The sequence below is a fragment of the Protomyctophum bolini genome (genome assembly GCF_963924005.1).
Source record: "Protomyctophum bolini genome assembly, chromosome: 1".
NCBI lineage: Eukaryota > Metazoa > Chordata > Actinopteri > Myctophiformes > Myctophidae > Protomyctophum > Protomyctophum bolini.
Window position 1 is genome coordinate 23,679,098 of NC_137862.1, and position 17,511 is coordinate 23,696,608.

The 17,511-nt window shown below is 44.3% G+C and overlaps 2 protein-coding genes across 6 annotated transcripts in view; one reads left to right on the forward strand and one right to left on the reverse strand.

Moving 5' to 3' along the window:
- adgrg1 (adhesion G protein-coupled receptor G1) overlaps nt 1-17,511 on the forward strand; it is a 361,835-nt gene that overhangs the window by 140,866 nt on the left and 203,458 nt on the right. The window lies entirely within an intron of this gene.
- The window catches only part of vps13c (vacuolar protein sorting 13 homolog C), a 102,671-nt gene that overhangs the window by 12,530 nt on the left and 72,630 nt on the right, over nt 1-17,511 (reverse strand). For all 5 annotated transcript variants that reach the window (XM_080764931.1, XM_080764929.1, XM_080764930.1 and 2 more), the window contains 24 exons: nt 17,057-17,321; nt 15,962-16,122; nt 15,320-15,441; nt 14,215-14,512; nt 13,254-13,643; nt 12,762-12,866; nt 12,437-12,601; nt 11,764-11,889; nt 11,547-11,680; nt 11,284-11,410; nt 10,768-11,003; nt 9,412-9,556; nt 8,695-8,835; nt 8,163-8,244; nt 7,057-7,126; nt 6,566-6,677; nt 6,179-6,292; nt 5,010-5,146; nt 4,305-4,386; nt 3,966-4,079; nt 3,312-3,387; nt 2,707-2,870; nt 2,148-2,193; nt 1,355-1,478 (listed from right to left, as the gene is read on the reverse strand). In XM_080764931.1, the coding sequence (XP_080621057.1) occupies nt 1,355-1,478; nt 2,148-2,193; nt 2,707-2,870; nt 3,312-3,387; nt 3,966-4,079; nt 4,305-4,386; nt 5,010-5,146; nt 6,179-6,292; nt 6,566-6,677; nt 7,057-7,126; nt 8,163-8,244; nt 8,695-8,835; nt 9,412-9,556; nt 10,768-11,003; nt 11,284-11,410; nt 11,547-11,680; nt 11,764-11,889; nt 12,437-12,601; nt 12,762-12,866; nt 13,254-13,643; nt 14,215-14,512; nt 15,320-15,441; nt 15,962-16,122; nt 17,057-17,321 (3,536 nt within the window). The remainder of the gene's footprint in view (nt 1-1,354; nt 1,479-2,147; nt 2,194-2,706; nt 2,871-3,311; nt 3,388-3,965; nt 4,080-4,304; nt 4,387-5,009; nt 5,147-6,178; nt 6,293-6,565; nt 6,678-7,056; nt 7,127-8,162; nt 8,245-8,694; nt 8,836-9,411; nt 9,557-10,767; nt 11,004-11,283; nt 11,411-11,546; nt 11,681-11,763; nt 11,890-12,436; nt 12,602-12,761; nt 12,867-13,253; nt 13,644-14,214; nt 14,513-15,319; nt 15,442-15,961; nt 16,123-17,056; nt 17,322-17,511) is intronic.

A 17,511-nucleotide genomic window follows, 5' to 3' on the forward strand; every position in this document is an offset into this window, starting at 1 on the left:
TTTGGCTTTAAACTAAGAGCCACCCAGAGTGGCATTTCTTCCAAATCTGCAAATATTGTGCGAGAGTAAAATGGCCGGTATGTGAATATAGTCAATTGCTGCTGTCTTGCTATATTATTACGTTCCTTTGGATATAATTAACCATGATAATTAATGACGAATACTCTAAAGGCTGTTTGACATTGTATCAAATACCCTAGTAAAGGTAAATAGAAGGAGGAGACACAATTAATACTTTTTCACAAGCAACTTTGGTGGCTTTGATAAAAGAACACTTCTACCTATGGTTTTGCTATTCACTATTACTGTATGTCCCAATGGCCCGTGCTTGCCAGAAAAAAAATAGAGCTCTTATCATAATAAAATGTCAAACAAGAACACCTGCAGCATGATCATAACAGTAATGATCTAAAAATGAATACGTCATCACTCAAATACCATCATCACTGTATCGAATGCTAGCCTAGAAGAAACACTATTAGTATGTTGAAAATCTTTCCATTTAAATTACTGAGCAAAGTCAACCTTGTTGCTCATTAAACTACATCTAATGACTGAGGAGTGCTGTTTTAATGTGCTCAAATACTCACACAACTAAACAAATCAACAATCCCAGGTATTAACTTATGAGACAAAAAGTATGAAAACAGAATGGAAACATTAGTCAGCGGCGCACAAGAGTAAAAAAACACAAAGAGATAGAACATGGTTATGGCCAGCACACAGACACATTAAGCACACAACACGATAAGCATTAATGTTAAACGCTACGATATGTCCAGAGTAATATAGTGAGAGAGTGGCGACACTAGCGTAGACTCCCATTGTAACAATGGAATGTGGAAGTGCTCATTCTATCTCAATGGGATAGTTCCAATGTTTGGTACCATAGCACCCTGCTTTGTGGCAAGATCAAAGCGTGTCGCTACTCTCTTACTAGATTACTCTGGGTATGTCATCACTGTCAGGTGAAAACCTTGTATATCCAAAACATTATTATATTATTATAAAAAAAGCAAAATCTCTGATCTACAAGCTCACAAGGCGTCACACTCGCATCGCGACCCATTGTGAGCTTGTAGATCAGCCATTTTTATACTTTTGTGGCGCACTTTTGTATGACGTATACTCGTATAGGGCAATAATTTATGAAAAAACTAACATTTGAGACATGGTGATACATGGTTTCCGTCAGACAGCAACAATGTACAAAAAAACCCAACAGAATACATTTACTGAGGTAAACAACAGATTCACACAAAACACAGTGCAAAGTATTTCAATATAACCACAAAGTGCCAAAATCAAAATGACAATGTCAAAAGCACTACAAATTGAATATCCAGCCTCCTACCTCTGAATGCCCTGGAAGGTGCTTGAGGCCATGTCGACGATCCCCCCGGTCGGGCGGGCTACCACACCCACCAGACCCTTCCCTATGCCTTTGAAGAAGCCAGCGGCACCCTCCTTCTTCGCACCTGGAGCGAAACGCATTGGGGGATTAGACCATGTGGTTCTCAAACTTTACAGTATGCAATTAGGGGTTCAGTGTCTTGCTCAAGGACACTTCGACAGCAACTCTGTGGGAGCCCGGATTCGAACTGGCAACCTCACCATCCAGCCACTCTACCCCTGAGCCACCGCCGGCCCCTTTATTGATAACATACAGTAGATCGACAGGAAATGGGTAGATAGAGACGGGTAGTGACATGCAGCTATGTTTGTCGGGTTCGGGATTCGAAACCTGCGACACGCTTGCCTTGCCCAGATCGCTATGCCAGGCAGCTAAGAACATTTAAGTAGAATCACAATATCTCAGAAAAGCAATAGTGCTCAAAAGTAATGGGCACCCTATTACAACTGTACCTACCGGTAATATAAGTTTTGGTTTACATTTTTACTTGCTTAATTTCTAACTTTCTAACTGATGTAAAATGTATGACATGCTGTATGTATGTACAGTAGTTTACTTATGAATTGGTCCGTTTCACATGAGGTAGCCAACACTGTCTTTAACAGACAGCCAAAGTGGAGAGGCTCAAATGTATTAACCAGATAAGACGAGGGGTTGTGTGTGTGTGTGTGTGTGCGTGCGTGCGTGCGTGCGTGCGTGCGTGCGTGCGTGCGTGCGTGCGTGCGTAACATACCCTCCATAGGTTTGGTGACGATACCTGTCACCCCTCCAACGACACCCTGGGGAGAGACAAGATGACTGTCAGAGTGACGTGGAAATACTAAGGCCTGATTTATACTTGGTCATTTATTTATATTCATACTTAGTCGCATTGTGAGCTTGTAGATCGGTAACTTTTTTGGGAAGAAACACACCAGATGAGGAATTGCCACAAGGTAAACAATGTTAGGATACCCAACCTTTTTTGTATTTATGAGTTTTGGATAAATTGACCTAAAAGGGATACAGTGAAATCCAGGTAATAGAGGGTATGCACATGACATCATCATCACACCCGGAAGTTATGTGGGAATGACTGAGTGGCAAAAAACTACTTTCTAGCCTCGACAGCGCATACATCCATACTGTACATCCACTCACTTTATGCATGCTCCAACATCTTTTCTAAATGAATATACCATATATAATATGTACATGGGGAAAAGATAGATGCGGTGGAAATTTACACAATTCCACCGCAGAATTCTGTCACACATCATCAACCTCTTCAGAAACAATGAGTTGAGCTTCACCTTGAGAAAGCCCTTCCCTCCCTTGGCCAGGCTCTCTCCAAAGTCCTTGGGTGGACGATTCATCTCCTCACGTCGCTTCTGCTGGTACTCCTTATCCATAGTGATGGCTGCCAGGCCTTTCCCCACTGACCCTGTGATCCTGGACACCATGCCTGCAGCACCACCTAGGGGACGTAAAAAAAAAAATATTGCATCAGTTTGTTGTGTATATTTATGTAGTCCTACATCTGCCATGTTGAGGACCAAACAGGTGTTGCAAGAAAATGAATTAGTTCTACGCCAATCAGACTGTTCAGACAAATGGAAACACCTGTGTTGGTCCTCAACATGGCAGGTGTAGGACTACATTTGAAAGGTATGAAAATAGAGAGCATGTCAACAATGCACACTTCTTTTCCTTTAAATAATTTAGGCTTTACCACAGTGCCGTATCATAGGTTTGTTCAGACGGTATACCATAATTATTCCCTGTGCACGTATAGGCTATAGGCTACCAGGGGTCATCGTCATGGCTTGTGGTGGAAATTTTACGCTATTTTCCACAAAACTTTGGCACTGCAAAGTATGTATATAGCGTATAACGGTAGACTACACCACTGCTTTACCAACTGTGTGACCAAGTAGACTGCGCACTCCGATCGCAAAACCCTCTGCAAACTCCTCTGGTCCCTGCACAGCACCCTGGGAAAAAAAAACAAAACACACACACACACACAGTGAAGATGAATGAACAACTTGCACAACAACTGCACAACAACCGAGTGCCAAATGAAAAGTCCTGCTCACTCATTGCACGTCATTCTGACTCTGAATGTCTGCTAAGTGGTTCAAATGCAAAAGTACGTTTACTTAAGTACTGTAGCAATTACTTTTTCTTTTTTTTTTTACTTTACTTGAGTATTTCTAATTTCCAGTACTTTCACATTTACACCACTACGTTTATGTAAAACTTTACTTACTAGTTACTTTAGTTACTAGTTACTGTACATTTTTATTATTGTGAGAATAAAGAGTTTGAAAACTTGAAATGGGGCATATTCTGCACAATGAGTACTTTTTACTTTCGGTACTTTTAGTCCAAGTACATTTTTAATATTGGACATTTACTTGTAACAGAGTAGCAGCATCGATACATTTTCTTAAGTACAACATGCATACTTTTTCCTCCACTGTGTGTGTGTGTGTGTGTGTGTGTGTGTGTGTGTGTGTGTGTGTGTGTGTGCGCGCGTGCGTGCGTGCGTGCAGGGTTCATGTTCTACCTGGAAAGGCTCATAGAAGAAGGCCTCTACTCCCTCGGACAGACCTCGGATCAGTCCAAATGGATTTCCCAGCACATCAAGGCCCAGTACCAGCACATACATCTGCTTCAGGAACTACAGGAAGGTGGGTGGGTCAGAATAGCATATACCGGTAGTAGTTCAGTGATTCTCAAACGTTTACATTTAAAGGACCCCCAGCTTGATATGCATTAGGCTACGAAGTACGAACCCCCATTTTATCTCTGGGACCCCAATCTTCACTGTAAATGGAACCCTTTGAACACACTCAAGAGTTCTTGCCCAAATAATGACTATTGTCATCATCACCATCATCAGTACCTGCTCGGTGTAATGTCGGACCACAGCCCACATGAGCTTCTCTCTCCTGTAGAATTGGTATTCCACCTGAAAGAAGGCCAACCTGAAAATGGAGAGATAGAGTGAAGAGATGAGAGGAGGGAACGGACGGAGGAAGAGAGAGCAAGCGATGATGGATGGGGGTTAATGAACCTCTCATAGCAGGGGTGGGTAACTTTGACGATGGAGAGGGCTACTATATTTCCACACTCACTCCATAGCGCCACATTACATATTACTGTTGTAGCAAAAATAGCCGAAAATGATTTTTTTAGCTTGTAGATCAGCTATTTTCGCTATATTTTAATTGAAATCCTGAATAGTATTTAGCTTTTTAAGTGCTCAAGACGTCTCCACACGTCTTTATAATTACACCCGTAGAGGGCCCAGGACGTGTAGGGACGTCTTAGTGTCTTTTTTAATTATATAAAACTAAAATCTATTTTTTGACAGGGCGGCTCCGCCCTGCAGCGCTCAGCGTCATGTTTCGCACATGCGCGCAGCCGTTCACTTCCTTGTTTACGGTCAGACAGAACTGTCTATTCTCTCAAAATCTACGTCGCTGTCCAAGGTTTTATCAGAACGGCAATATTATGACTTAACCAATCATCTCGTTTGTAATATTAACCATACATATTACATATACTTATTACTGCATTCAGGTGCAGATGAATGCAGAGGTCTTACTTGAAGATGAGGTCATCTACGTCGGTCAGCGTAGCTCCAATGCTCTTCAGCAGCAGGTTGAGGGACTCAATGGCCACCATCTCCTCTTGGCTGGACTCGTCTCCTCCGCCCGAACCCAGAGACAGGCTCAGGTGGAGCTGGAAGACAGACGGGAAGGATACTTACCCTTTTAATAGTTTTTTGAGGAGTGCTAGCCCGTCCATGGCTTTAGAAGATTACGTCATATGGCAGCCACTTTTAACGTTTGTTTAGAGCACTTTTAGAGACTGCCAGGTCTATGGACTTTAAGGTTTGTTTAGAGCACTAAATGTATGATTGATGTCATGCACTAGGGGATGTATGACAAAACAAGGGAGTCCACACAAGAGTATAAACGTTTTTAAATTATATATATTAAATTAAAGTAAGTAAAGAAGGGCAATAATGAGGTGTGGGATGTGAGGATATCAGTTATCAGTAATGTCTGCAGTGTATGGATGTGTGGAGAGTGCTGTGTGTGTGTTGTATTAAATGGTGTAAAACAAAACTTAAACAAAAGGTTAGTTAGGCCCTTGGGCCAGGTCAGGTGGCATCCCAAGCAGGACAGAGAGAGAGTAAGCCCGTGGAGTGAGAGCTCCCTACTGTATATACTCCACAGGCCACACCCACACTTGGGCAGCGACGCAGTGTGCCTTCAGCAAATGCCTTCAGCACTTCCGTTTGACTTCCTGCCTTCATTCCTGAGACACGTCGCTCCAATGAACTACAGCGGCCAGTGAGGCATCTATTTGTTTTTAATATCTATGACTGAGACTGCCGGCTAGTCACAGTGGAGGCAGAGGGGCAGGGCCGTCACATTGATGTAAGCCGGCATGTGGCCATTAAAATACTTCACGCAAGTGTAATTTTTAGCTTTATTTTAAGAAATTTGCTGACGCCTGACAAGATTAAAGATAATTAACTTGAATTGTATTATGGGGAAAGGTGGACTTCTAACAGTGCTTCATTAACCAATATACAATATCAGACAGCTGGCCCTTTCTTGTCTTCCGCATTCATCAGAGAGGGTTTCCATTTTACATGACAAAGAGCACAAGGTACTGCCTCCTGAATGAATAGAGCGTGAGGGTGTGTGTGTGTGTGTGTGTGTGTGTGTGTGTGTGTGTGTGCGTGTGTGCATACACATTTACTTTAATAGGCGATATGTGGAAGTGTTCAAAGAAGCTGAGTCCTGAGGCGTCGGTCAACGATGTTTCCATCAACTCTGCTTGTAGCATCTCCAGATCTCTCTGTATCAGCTTAGTCTGTAGGACACACACACACACACACACACACACACACACACACACACACACACACACACACACACACACACACACACACACACACACACGATAGGATGAAAGGGTCTCCGATTTGTAATCTCCATAATGCATTTTGAGATAAGCTTCAATAAATTTACGCTCTTCAAGTACAGTGTTTGTGGCATGCTTTATACCAAAGAGATGAGTTATCATTAGTGTCATTGATGCTCTATGCTTGTCAGCCAGTGTGTGAATGTGAAGGTGAGGGTTCACCTTCTGTCTGTGTGCCTGGGGGTCAGTAGCTGGGGTGAACACAGCTACGACCGCTCCTAAAAACCCCTGGTCAATTTTCACAGCCATTTCCTGCACCAGGGCCATGAAGTACCTGTGTGGACGCGCGCACGCACGCACACACACACACACACACACACACACACACACACGCACACGCACACGCACAATAATACCATTATGCGTATGACAGATATAAACGCTTTTTTTTTTACATAAAATAAAGTAATAAATAAGCTGTTATAATGTAATATCCTGATCATTGATTTGGAAAATATAAGTAGAAACACAATGATATTCTGCAAGTACAACAGTATAGGAAAACGTTTTGCTTGTTGCATAACATCATTGTTGATGAGATTCTGTAGTAAGAACTTACAGTGATAACGGTGTATCAATGATATATTTCCAAGAATTGAAACACAGGTTCATACACTGAAACATTGTGATTATTTAGAGAAGGTTTTTCTCACTTGAACTGCATGACCTGGCTGTGCTCATTGAACCTGGTGATGATGGAGACATCGATGAAGGGCTTGGGCTCTGTCAACCAATCAATACAAAGAGTTCAACTGAATCTCCGCTGCACAAGAATTAATCAAAAATACCGGCTTGCAATGGCAGCCAGAGGGCCAAGCACCGAAGGATAAACTGCTATGTGGAGGACGAAATTAATTTGAATGTAGCAAACAACGGACAAGTGACATAGTTTTCGAGAAAAGAGACAGAGAAAATATTCGGCAGAAAATGGCTAAAAATGCATTTTCGGCCTATTGGGTTTCGGCCCGAATAGGCAGAAAATATATCACTGAATATTAGTGTATGCAATTAATGCATTCAAAAGAGCTGAATAAATGTTTTATGGACCCATAATAGTGATTATTATTTAAGTTAAGTTTTGCCATAACCATTTATTTTGCCATAAATCAGGTAGCTTTAAGGTACGGCCATGACAGCAATGGTAGGAAAAAATATATAATATTAATCATATTCGGATATTCGGTATTCAGTTTTCGGCCAACTGTGTCCTATATTCAGTATTCGGTTTCGGCCAAGAATTTCCCTTTCGGTGCATCCCTATATAAACCGATATACAATCGCAGACAATGTGTTAAGCCTGCCGTCCCTAGAAAAGGTTGAAGATTGCCAAGCTCACAGCACATTGCGTCACTACGTGTTGTGAGCTTGTAGATCAGCTATTATTTTTTAATTCTTGGAATGGTGAGGTAAAGGTTGTGAGCACAGAGGGACTGAACACATTCAAAACTCTAGAATTTGTCTGAACACACAACGTTTGGCTGGCGGACTGGGACCGGTCACAGCACTTCGCTCAGAGAGTGAACGATAATCCCTTTCCCTTTTCGTTCTCAGTCGGTCACACCATTCTCCTCCTCTGCCTGTTTCTGCGGGAAAGCCAGGCCCTGCCGTCCAGCGGAAATTGTCGCCGCATCGCACTTGCACCGGATTGTTCATTACCGTTCATTTTGCTCACCAAAAAAAAGTGTTCTTTCGAGCCGTTTGTTCATGACTGACACAACACTACCACAGGGCTAGCTGGCCTGGGTGGGTCTATTCATACCTGAGTCCATGGCAATAGTCTTTGGTGGAGGCACAGGGTGGAATACGATGGGAAATATGGCACCAGGGAGCTGGTTATCAACCTAGAGAGACACATTCCAAATTGTTACCTAGAGCAGGAATATAAAGTCTAATCATTGGTTACCAAAAATAATAGATCTACAAGCGAACAAACTTGTTAGCTTGTAGAATTATATATCTTTTAGCTTGTAGATTTTTTTGGCAGGTGACTCCCTAGGGCGGTGGTGTAATAATCAAGTGTTCTGTATGTAGCCTCACCCCGGGCCTTAGCCCATCTTTGCCTTTTTTAATAGTTCAAATAGCCAATCTACAAGCTCACAACGTGTCGATGTAGATCGGCTAGTTGTACAATTTTAAAATATTTTTAAAAAATCAAAGAAGTTTAGGGATAAGGCACTGCCAAAAATGGGGCCACAAGTATGCAAACAAGCAGATTCAGTACTATATCATCATTGAATTTATTTATATAATGTGTACAGTGTGTGTGTGTCGTGTGCGTGGTTGTGTGTTACCTGTAACCAGTACAGCTGTGCTCGGAGGCTTCTCTGATGAGGTGACTGTTTGAACTCCACCTGGATTCCCGACAGAAAGTTCCTCCTCACATGACAAGAATAGGGCCGCCTCATCAACATGGGAACCTTCCCAAAGTTCACCTGCAACGCAAGAACACGTCAGTCTATTCACTTTCAATCTACCGTCTATCCCAATGTTGAATTTACAACATGTGATGCACAAGCTCGCACTGCCATTTGGTTGACACATTGTCCTCTATTTTGAGTGTAGTAAACTGGTGTTCTCAAGGTCGATTCGTATTTGTCGGGCAATAAATTCGGAGCATCAATTTTGCGAATCGGCACCCTAGGTATCGATATCGGGAGGTACAGTACGTACTCCTATAGGCTAGTAGTGTAAAGGGATATATTCATTATTGTCTAGTACTCTAGTAAATGGTAAATGGTGCAATTTTATATAGCGCTTTTATCCAAAGCGCTTTACATAGATTGTGCATTACATTCACACATACATTCCTACACCAATGGCGGAGGAAACCATGTAAGGCACCAACCTGCACAATTAAGGGTTCAGTGTCTTGCTCAAGCACGCTTCGACACCAACTCTGGGGGAGCCCGGGACGGGCACAGTTTTCCCATCCGGCTGTTCTACCGGCCACTCTATCCCTGAGCCACTGTCACCCGTATGTGTCAGTCAGTCATGTGGTTTGCTCTGACCTCTATGTTAGCGTCCAGTTTGACCCAGTCCGGCGGGCTCTTCTGTGACATGTGGCTTTGATAAGCTTCCTCCAGCATGATGATGTTCTTCTGGTTGAAAGGCTTCCAGCGGTTCTTGGGCCTCTGCTCCCACACCACACCCGAACTGAGCATACGTTCACAACATGATGGATTAGGAACGGGGTCTACTCTGAACAAATGCAGTCACACTAGAGCAGTGGTGGTTCCCAAATGTTTTAGCCTGTGACCCGACCCCTTCTATGCATGAGGAGTCCAAGCTGCTTCTTTTCACCTGACAGAGGGGAATTTCCCCGGCCGGACGTAGCGCGTGGAAGGGACACGTTATTCCGACCAGTTCCTTTCCCTTCCATCAGGCGCCCCGGCTGGCCAGGGTGAGGTAGTTTTAGAGACCAGGATTACGGCATGTTTTTGTGAGGGTATCTACCCTAGGGGACACGGGGAGAACATGCAAACTCCACACAGAAAGGCCCTATCGCCAACCCCCGCCTCGGGTATGGGCACTGATGACGAGGAGGAGGGAACACGCCGCCAGTGCCCACAGCGTCCCCAGCGGGAATCGAACCCAGGTCCTTCTAGCTGTGAGGCGACAGCACTACCAACTGTGCCACCGTGCCCCGTAGATCGGCTATTTTAACTATGAATTATTATTATTATGAATTTATAGAATTAGTTTTTTGTCTGTTAAAAACAAAACAAAATGTATCTTTTGAAATATTTATTATTTATATGTAGGAAAAGAAAATAAGAATTTTAAACGAGTTGTGACCCACATAACATTTTCCCATTGTTTGGGAAACAATGCTTTAGTCAGTTGGTTTTCTCTACCTGGTGATGCCGATGTATGAAACAATGCTTTAGTCAGTTGGTTTTCTCTACCTGGTGATGCCGATGTATGAAACAATGCTTTAGTCAGTTGGTTTTCTCTACCTGGTGATGCCGATGTATGAAACAATGCTTTAGTCAGTTGGTTTTCTCTACCTGGTGATGCCGATGTATGAAACAATGCTTTAGTCAGTTGGTTTTCTCTACCTGGTGATGCTGATGTATGAAACAATGCTTTAGTCAGTTGGTTTTCTCTACCTGGTGATGCCGATGTATGAAACAATGCTTTAGTCAGTTGGTTTTCTCTACCTGGTGATGCTGATGTATGAAACAATGCTTTAGTCAGTTGGTTTTCTCTACCTGGTGATGCCGATGTATGAAACAATGCTTTAGTCAGTTGGTTTTCTCTACCTGGTGATGCCGATGTATGAAACAATGCTTTAGTCAGTTGGTTTTCTCTACCTGGTGATGCCGATGTATGAAACAATGCTTTAGTCAGTTGGTTTTCTCTACCTGGTGATGCCGATGTATGCGATCTCCTGCCGGCTGGTGTTGTTGACGAGCGACAGTCCGAGGGAGTGCAGCGACACATTCACTTCCTGCTGGAACTGTTCCATTTCCTCTGCCTGCCGCGCCTTGGTGACCACGCCCACGTCCTCCGTGAACAGCAGGACCCTCTGCCGTCCGTCCAGGAAGGACACCCAGTGGATTTGGGACAAGCCGTCGTACGCAAACTGACCACACTCGTCCTACGTGGAGGAGAGGACCACCATTTAGCCTCTCAGAAAGAACATGTTGTTGTCGTTGGATAACATTTAGTCAATTCCATGCTGTATTGATGTTGGTACCATAGGAAAGATAACAGGCAAACGTTGCTCAAAATAACAATTATTTTACATTCTCTAGCCTTATTGTGTAGAATAAACAATGGACCTTGATATGAAAAGGGTTGAAAACCACTGCTGTAAACCAAAGATCTTCACTGGACATAACCTGTATATAATCATGTTTGCTGTTTTTTCAGCCCACCTTGACCAGGCCCAGCTCTCCAGAGTGCTCCAGGCTGCTCCAGCTCAGCTTGCGGACCCCGGCTGGGTTGTCCCAAGCAAACCGCTGGGCCTCGCCGGGCTTCAGCTCCTGGCTAACTGAGGAACCACTGTATGGTTGGATGGGTAGACAGACACAGACAGACAGACAGTGGAGAAGAACACACAGCAGAAGACACAGTATTTAGAAACAAATGAGTATTATCCATTATCTGGCCATAGACTTGGTATGGTGACCCTACTGACCTCTGTTTGTAGTTGATGGTCACCCATGGAGTGTGGTTGATAACGAGGGCTGGGGCAGCACCCTCATAGTAGTCCGTGAAGCCGATGATCGTAGAATGTTCCGCGGTGTTCACGTCAACAATGACGCCTCCATACTGTATAGGAAAGAACAAGGTTAAAAAACTGGTCAAAACAACACTATAACTTCATAATATTTGGAATAGAGGGAATGACTGACCGTGCCCATGCCCAGTAAGGTGCCGTTGTCCTGCTTGTCAAAGTAGAAGGCCTTGGAGCTGGATTCAGAGCCCACCACCCGGACACACAGCTTCCCCGTGCTGGTCTCTGGCCACAGCGGCAGACACTGAAACACAAGTACATCTACTCAAGTCGTGTACTTAACAACTCATTTACCGCTGACACCCCGATCTGGTGTCTGAAAAGGGTACTCCAGGACCGCCGCCCAGTCATTTATTTCACTCGGAACCAAAACATACATACATTTTGTAACCATTTTGTAATCATATAGTTTAGAGAAATGAGGCGCAAATCAATCTTGTTTTGAGTCAAAAAGAAGAATCCGAGATATTACGATTCTAAAAACTGTGTCCCGCATAGACAGCATAATCCAGCGGAATTTTCATTTCTGTTTTTTTTTCTTTTTATCGCACCGCAACTGGAGTGTTATGAGTGCATACAGAACACAGTTATGAACCGTAATCAAATCAGATATTAAAAAAGGCATTATGAACATAGCCTACCCAACATCATGCCAAATATCTAAAATATCTTTAAGCAGCCATCGTGGACGCCATCTTGAAAATGATGCCTTTCCAGAAGTAATTATTTTCCTACATTTTTAGTATGTTAGTTTTAGCATACCCAATACTGAGACAGTGTATAGTATTTACCTCAGTAGAGGCGATGTAATGCCACTTCTCACAGGTGGAAGCGTCTCCATTCTGGACTTCCCCGACCTCCAGCTCATAGGAGGACTTGTTGACCAGAGTGTAAAAGGGACTCATGGTAACAATCCTGGTCAAGTTGAAACTGCTCATCTGTATGCTTAATCCAACCTGCAACAAATATATATTAGCCTTAAAAATGAAAGTGAGTACAGGTCTACCAGACAATTATGATAACAAACCAACAGATAACTACTTTTCTAAGGTATATTTTACAAGAAGACATGCACAACATTGTGTGTGTACTGTATTTAAAGCTATAGTAAGTTACCAGGTAGTCCATGTTGTTGGCAGGGCACCTCACACATCCATAGCTGCCCACTGTATCCAGAGAGAAGCCTTCAGACCAGGAGCTGGTGGACACACACAGCTGCAACTGGAAGACCAGGCAGAAAACATGTGAGCAACATTCACTTTCATCTTGTGCATTGGAAGAGAGAATGGAATCTTGGGTTTACAATGATATAAACTTATATATCTACCACCATGTGTAATTGTGTACAGTAGAAGTGAATACAGCTGAATGGTGTCTTGGAACCCTCTAAGTCAGTGGTTCTCAACCAGTGGTCCTTGAGCCTAATGATGGAAAGTTGGTAACCAAATGGACCCTTATAGATCTTTTCTCTTGAGAGTGTAAAATGAAACCAAATGGACCCTTGGTTTTATTGTACACTCTCAAGAGTTACCAACCAATAGGATGTTTTGGACCGGCACCCGGCCATCTAGAGTAGACCAGAGAAGCACACAGGCTAGGCCAGGCTACCTTGTTCTTGCTGAAGTAGTTCTTCTTCTTGAAGGAGAAGAGGACGACGTCCCTGTAGTCGGACGGGTGTTTGACGGCGACGTCCTCCGCCTTGTACTGCAGCACGCGGGATGTCTTGTTGATGATCCAGTAGGGGCTGAAGACGGACAGCACCAGGCAGCCGTGGGCGCGCGTCACGTGCACGCTCACGTCCACCGTCAGCTTGGCGTCCAAGCTGCACGTGAAGCACACGGCGGCGAACTCGGGCATGTCGGCGTTGAGGCGCATGTGGCCCTGCCAGTCGCGGCCCTGGTACTGGACGAGTGCCAGCTCCACGATCTCGCCGCAGACCCGCGCGTTGAGGATGTCGGACGTGCTGCCCTCCGTGAGCTCCTGGAACTCTGCTGACCCCTGGAGGACAGAGACAGACAAGACAGTCAAACAATAAGTAGCCTCGATACCCAGGCTTTCATTTCGTCTGCGCGAAAAATGAAAGCCTGGAGGAACGCATTGGCTGCCTTGGTCTAGAAGTGGGAGTCAACGCTTCCGGGTGGGTGTCGCTCCAAATTATGTGACGTAGCGCTTCACTAGGTGGGAGAGGAGTGGCCAGGGCTGACGGACAGATCGGTGAGATCCAATCAGGGCGTGCGCAAATCTCAGCTGCGACCCACCCCTATAGACCAGAAACTTAACACGTTAGCTCAGGCTAAACAATAAGGAATACACACTCCTTGAGCAGCAGTTGTTGCAATATGACTGAAAAGTGTTGTGATATGTGACTTCAATAATTAGTTTCGTCAAAGCTTTCCTACTGTAGGTCACACAATTTAAAAAATTACATCAACGTTTTTATTTCATGACATATACTATTCTGAGTCACTGGGTTAGGGTTCCATGAATCTAGAACAAAACCAGTTCCAGAACCACAGTTCTTTTGGTGGCTAAAGGGGCCGCCAGAGTGCCACAGCGGCCTACAGTATACCTCCAAGAGGTAGCGGACGGTGTAGGGCAGCAGGTTGCGCAGCGTGGCCGTGGGGTGGAGGTGAAAGATGTAGGCCGGGTCCCAGTCGTCCTCGCCCTGACTGGCGATGTAGCACAGGTCGTCAGGCACGGCCACGGCGCTGATCATCAGGGCCAGGAAGCTGCTGTCCACTGGCGGGCACCGGATCGTAGACTTCACCTCTGAGCTGCAGTGGACCTGCTCTTTCCAGGCGATGCAGGTGGACGAGGGCCCGTACTGGCCTTCCAGATGACCGGCCGGCTGCACGAAGAGCTGGCATCTGTAATATGAGAAACAGAGGATATAATATATAGTCTAAAAGAGCAGTTCGTCTGGACTCTAATAGTTGGTTCTTTCTTATTAGAGCTTACCGGGGGATCGATCGTATACTGGAGATAAAATTTCTGGGACTACTGGTACTTGAAGGTAATGAAAAACGGCGGCTGAATTTACTCTGGCAGTAAATACATAAGGACATATTTTATTTTTTACTGGGAATGTTTTTCTTTCTCTGGAAAAGAGTAGAAATCAAACAGACATGTGATCCTGTGAATTTGTCAGCAAATAAATGCTACGGTCTCAACCACTGTGTCCAGTGTTCCTTTTCTACACATAAGCGACAACACACAATATCATGAACACAATGCAGAGTCCAAGGGTGTGTAGAGAGGCCAGCAGCACTGTGGGTAACATGCGGGTAGCTCAGTCGGTAGAGCTCTCGCCTTTGGACCACAAGGTCATGGGTACGATCCCGGGCAACGCCAGCTCAGCGTATGAGTAGCATGGCTTGGTTGCGGCAAGTCGTGGGGGAAGTACTGGGAGCTGATGGTAGGTGTGGCGCTCCACCTCACCTCAGCATCTCCCAGGGGTCTAGCACATTGTAACTGCGTGTTACCGGCTGATACCGACAATAAGCCATAAGCCTGGTCTATTTAGATATGACTTTTCTGCTTGGATGTATGGGCTGTCAATGATTGGTGTTGCAACTCTAGATCAAAAACATGTGACGTAGATACTCATTGTCAATGGCAAATGTGACACGAGTTATGACAAAAAGCGGCTAGCGCCCCTCAAAAAAAAACTGTACCTATAGGTTTCCAAGGTGACGTGAAATTCTTTCTCTGGTTCAGCCACTCCAATCTTCACCAGTCCTCTGGACGTGGAACAATACTTCAGGATGGTAAATGGAACAGAGAAATGGTTCTTTATCTGAAACCAAAGGAAATTCAGCACGTTTGATTATTAATGTGTATTACTTTGGTTTGCATCAAATACTGTACACAGTATTATCAACTCCTGTCTGCATTCTTGTGTAGGAGTATCTAGATATATCATAAAAATTACACTAAGAAAGCACTTGTCATGTGGTTTCTTTATTTTAATGATGAATAAAACCAAAATCAATTAGACAGAAGAATCGATCATGACAGCCGTAATGCACACCATTACTGTAGCTACTAGCCTACTAAGTAAGTAAGTAAGTAGGCAGGATCTCCTATCTCCTGTTTCTGTATGACACTGGTATGTTGCTGGGATTTAGCCCCAATCCAACCCTTGTGCCAAGCTGGGAGGCACTGGGTCTCATTTTTCAGAGACTTTGGTATGACCCGGCTGGGGATCGAACCCTGAACTCCCAGTCTCAGGGCGGACACTTTAACAACAAAGGCCACTGAGCTGCTGTAGCTACTGTAGCTACTACAGGACAGTGTGAATGTAAACTAAAGCCAACCTGTAGCGGAGAGCGGATTGTGACGACCTTGTTGCCGTCCGCGGCGTCTATCTGCAGCAGCACTGCTACTGCCTCCTGCAACATCGGACCTCGGATGTTATACAGCCTGCGACCCGGCTTGTCTATAGCAATGTTGGACATCTCACTGTAGCCAGCGGGCACTGAGGAGAAAGAAACGTATATATATCAGTCAATATTTCATTTAAAAACATTCATTTCAAAATGCTACACAGACATAATTTGAGATCTAAAAAAACAGACCAGAACAGAATAGAATTATTTTCATTGTAAACAAAAGTTTGTTTGACATTTAATGTCCAACAAACTTTTGTGTGGTACCTCAATTTTCTATAGTAATCACAACACAACAGAGGGGTCACACTAAATTGCATTATACATTGTTCAATGACAAAAAAGACATTATATTCTATATTGTGTCTAATTGTTCACACATGTTGCATTGTGACGTGTTGTGATTGTAAGTCTTTTAGTTTGGCTATTTTAGCTAATTTAATTAATCAATGAAAATGACAATAGAGAGTATGCACATGCATCGCTTTTCCATCGGGACACGCCCCTCTCATCTAGACTGAGTGGCAAAACATTGAGCATTGATCATTGGATTCCAAACTCCAATGATCCATGCTGCGCTCGTTGGAAATCACTCAACGTCCCCGAGTACCACCTGACCAGCTGTGTCTAAATGTCACATAATGCATAGGCAGCAGGACGTTGCGTTATTGAAAACGAACAGGAAGTAGCTCATAACATGTCTATGGTGGATTTGTATGAAACAAAAACTTTGCAGATAGAAAGAGGATAATTCAAGCTTTCGGTACAGCTGCAATGTTGGTGAGTTTAATTCAAGCTTCCAGTACAGCTGCAATGTTGGTGAGTTTAATGTGGTTTAATACAATGAGAGAAGACTTTTTAGTTTGGATGTATCGGGGCTGTCAAGGCCAAAAGTTGTTTGTGCCACTCAGTAGGCGTTCCCGCATAACTTTGGGGTAGGATGATGTCGCATGCATAGCCTCAAAGCAGGGATGCCAGGGGTTGATGTGTCCAATGAAATGCCACAGAGCAAAGGCTGCTGACCAATAGTGAGGTTGAACAGGCAGCTCTCCTGGCGCTGCAGCGTGGAAAGCTTTCCCCGGGACGAAGCTCTGTAGCCCGCGTTCTCCAGGTCCACACTGTGGCCCACAGCCACCTCGTGCAGTTTGCCCTGCGTGGGGGAACCGATCCTCCGCAGGCTGCCGCTGTGCTGCACGATGAGTGGGATGCCCAGCGCGTTGCACAGGGTGAAGGGAGCCTTCTCCGTCACAGAGTGGTCAAAGGTCGAAGCGGTGCCCTCGGAGAAAGCCTGGTGAAAAAGCACCAACTGTGAGTAAAAGGAAATGTGCTGTGCGCCAAATAAATAAAGTGGTAGGTAGGTGTCAGAGTTTCAAGCATATGCCCTTATTTTGTTATCGCCAGATTGTATCTGCGTTTAATTATTTATCTAGTGGCAAACAAGTGCTTTATAAATCAGCAAATTAATGAATAAACAACTG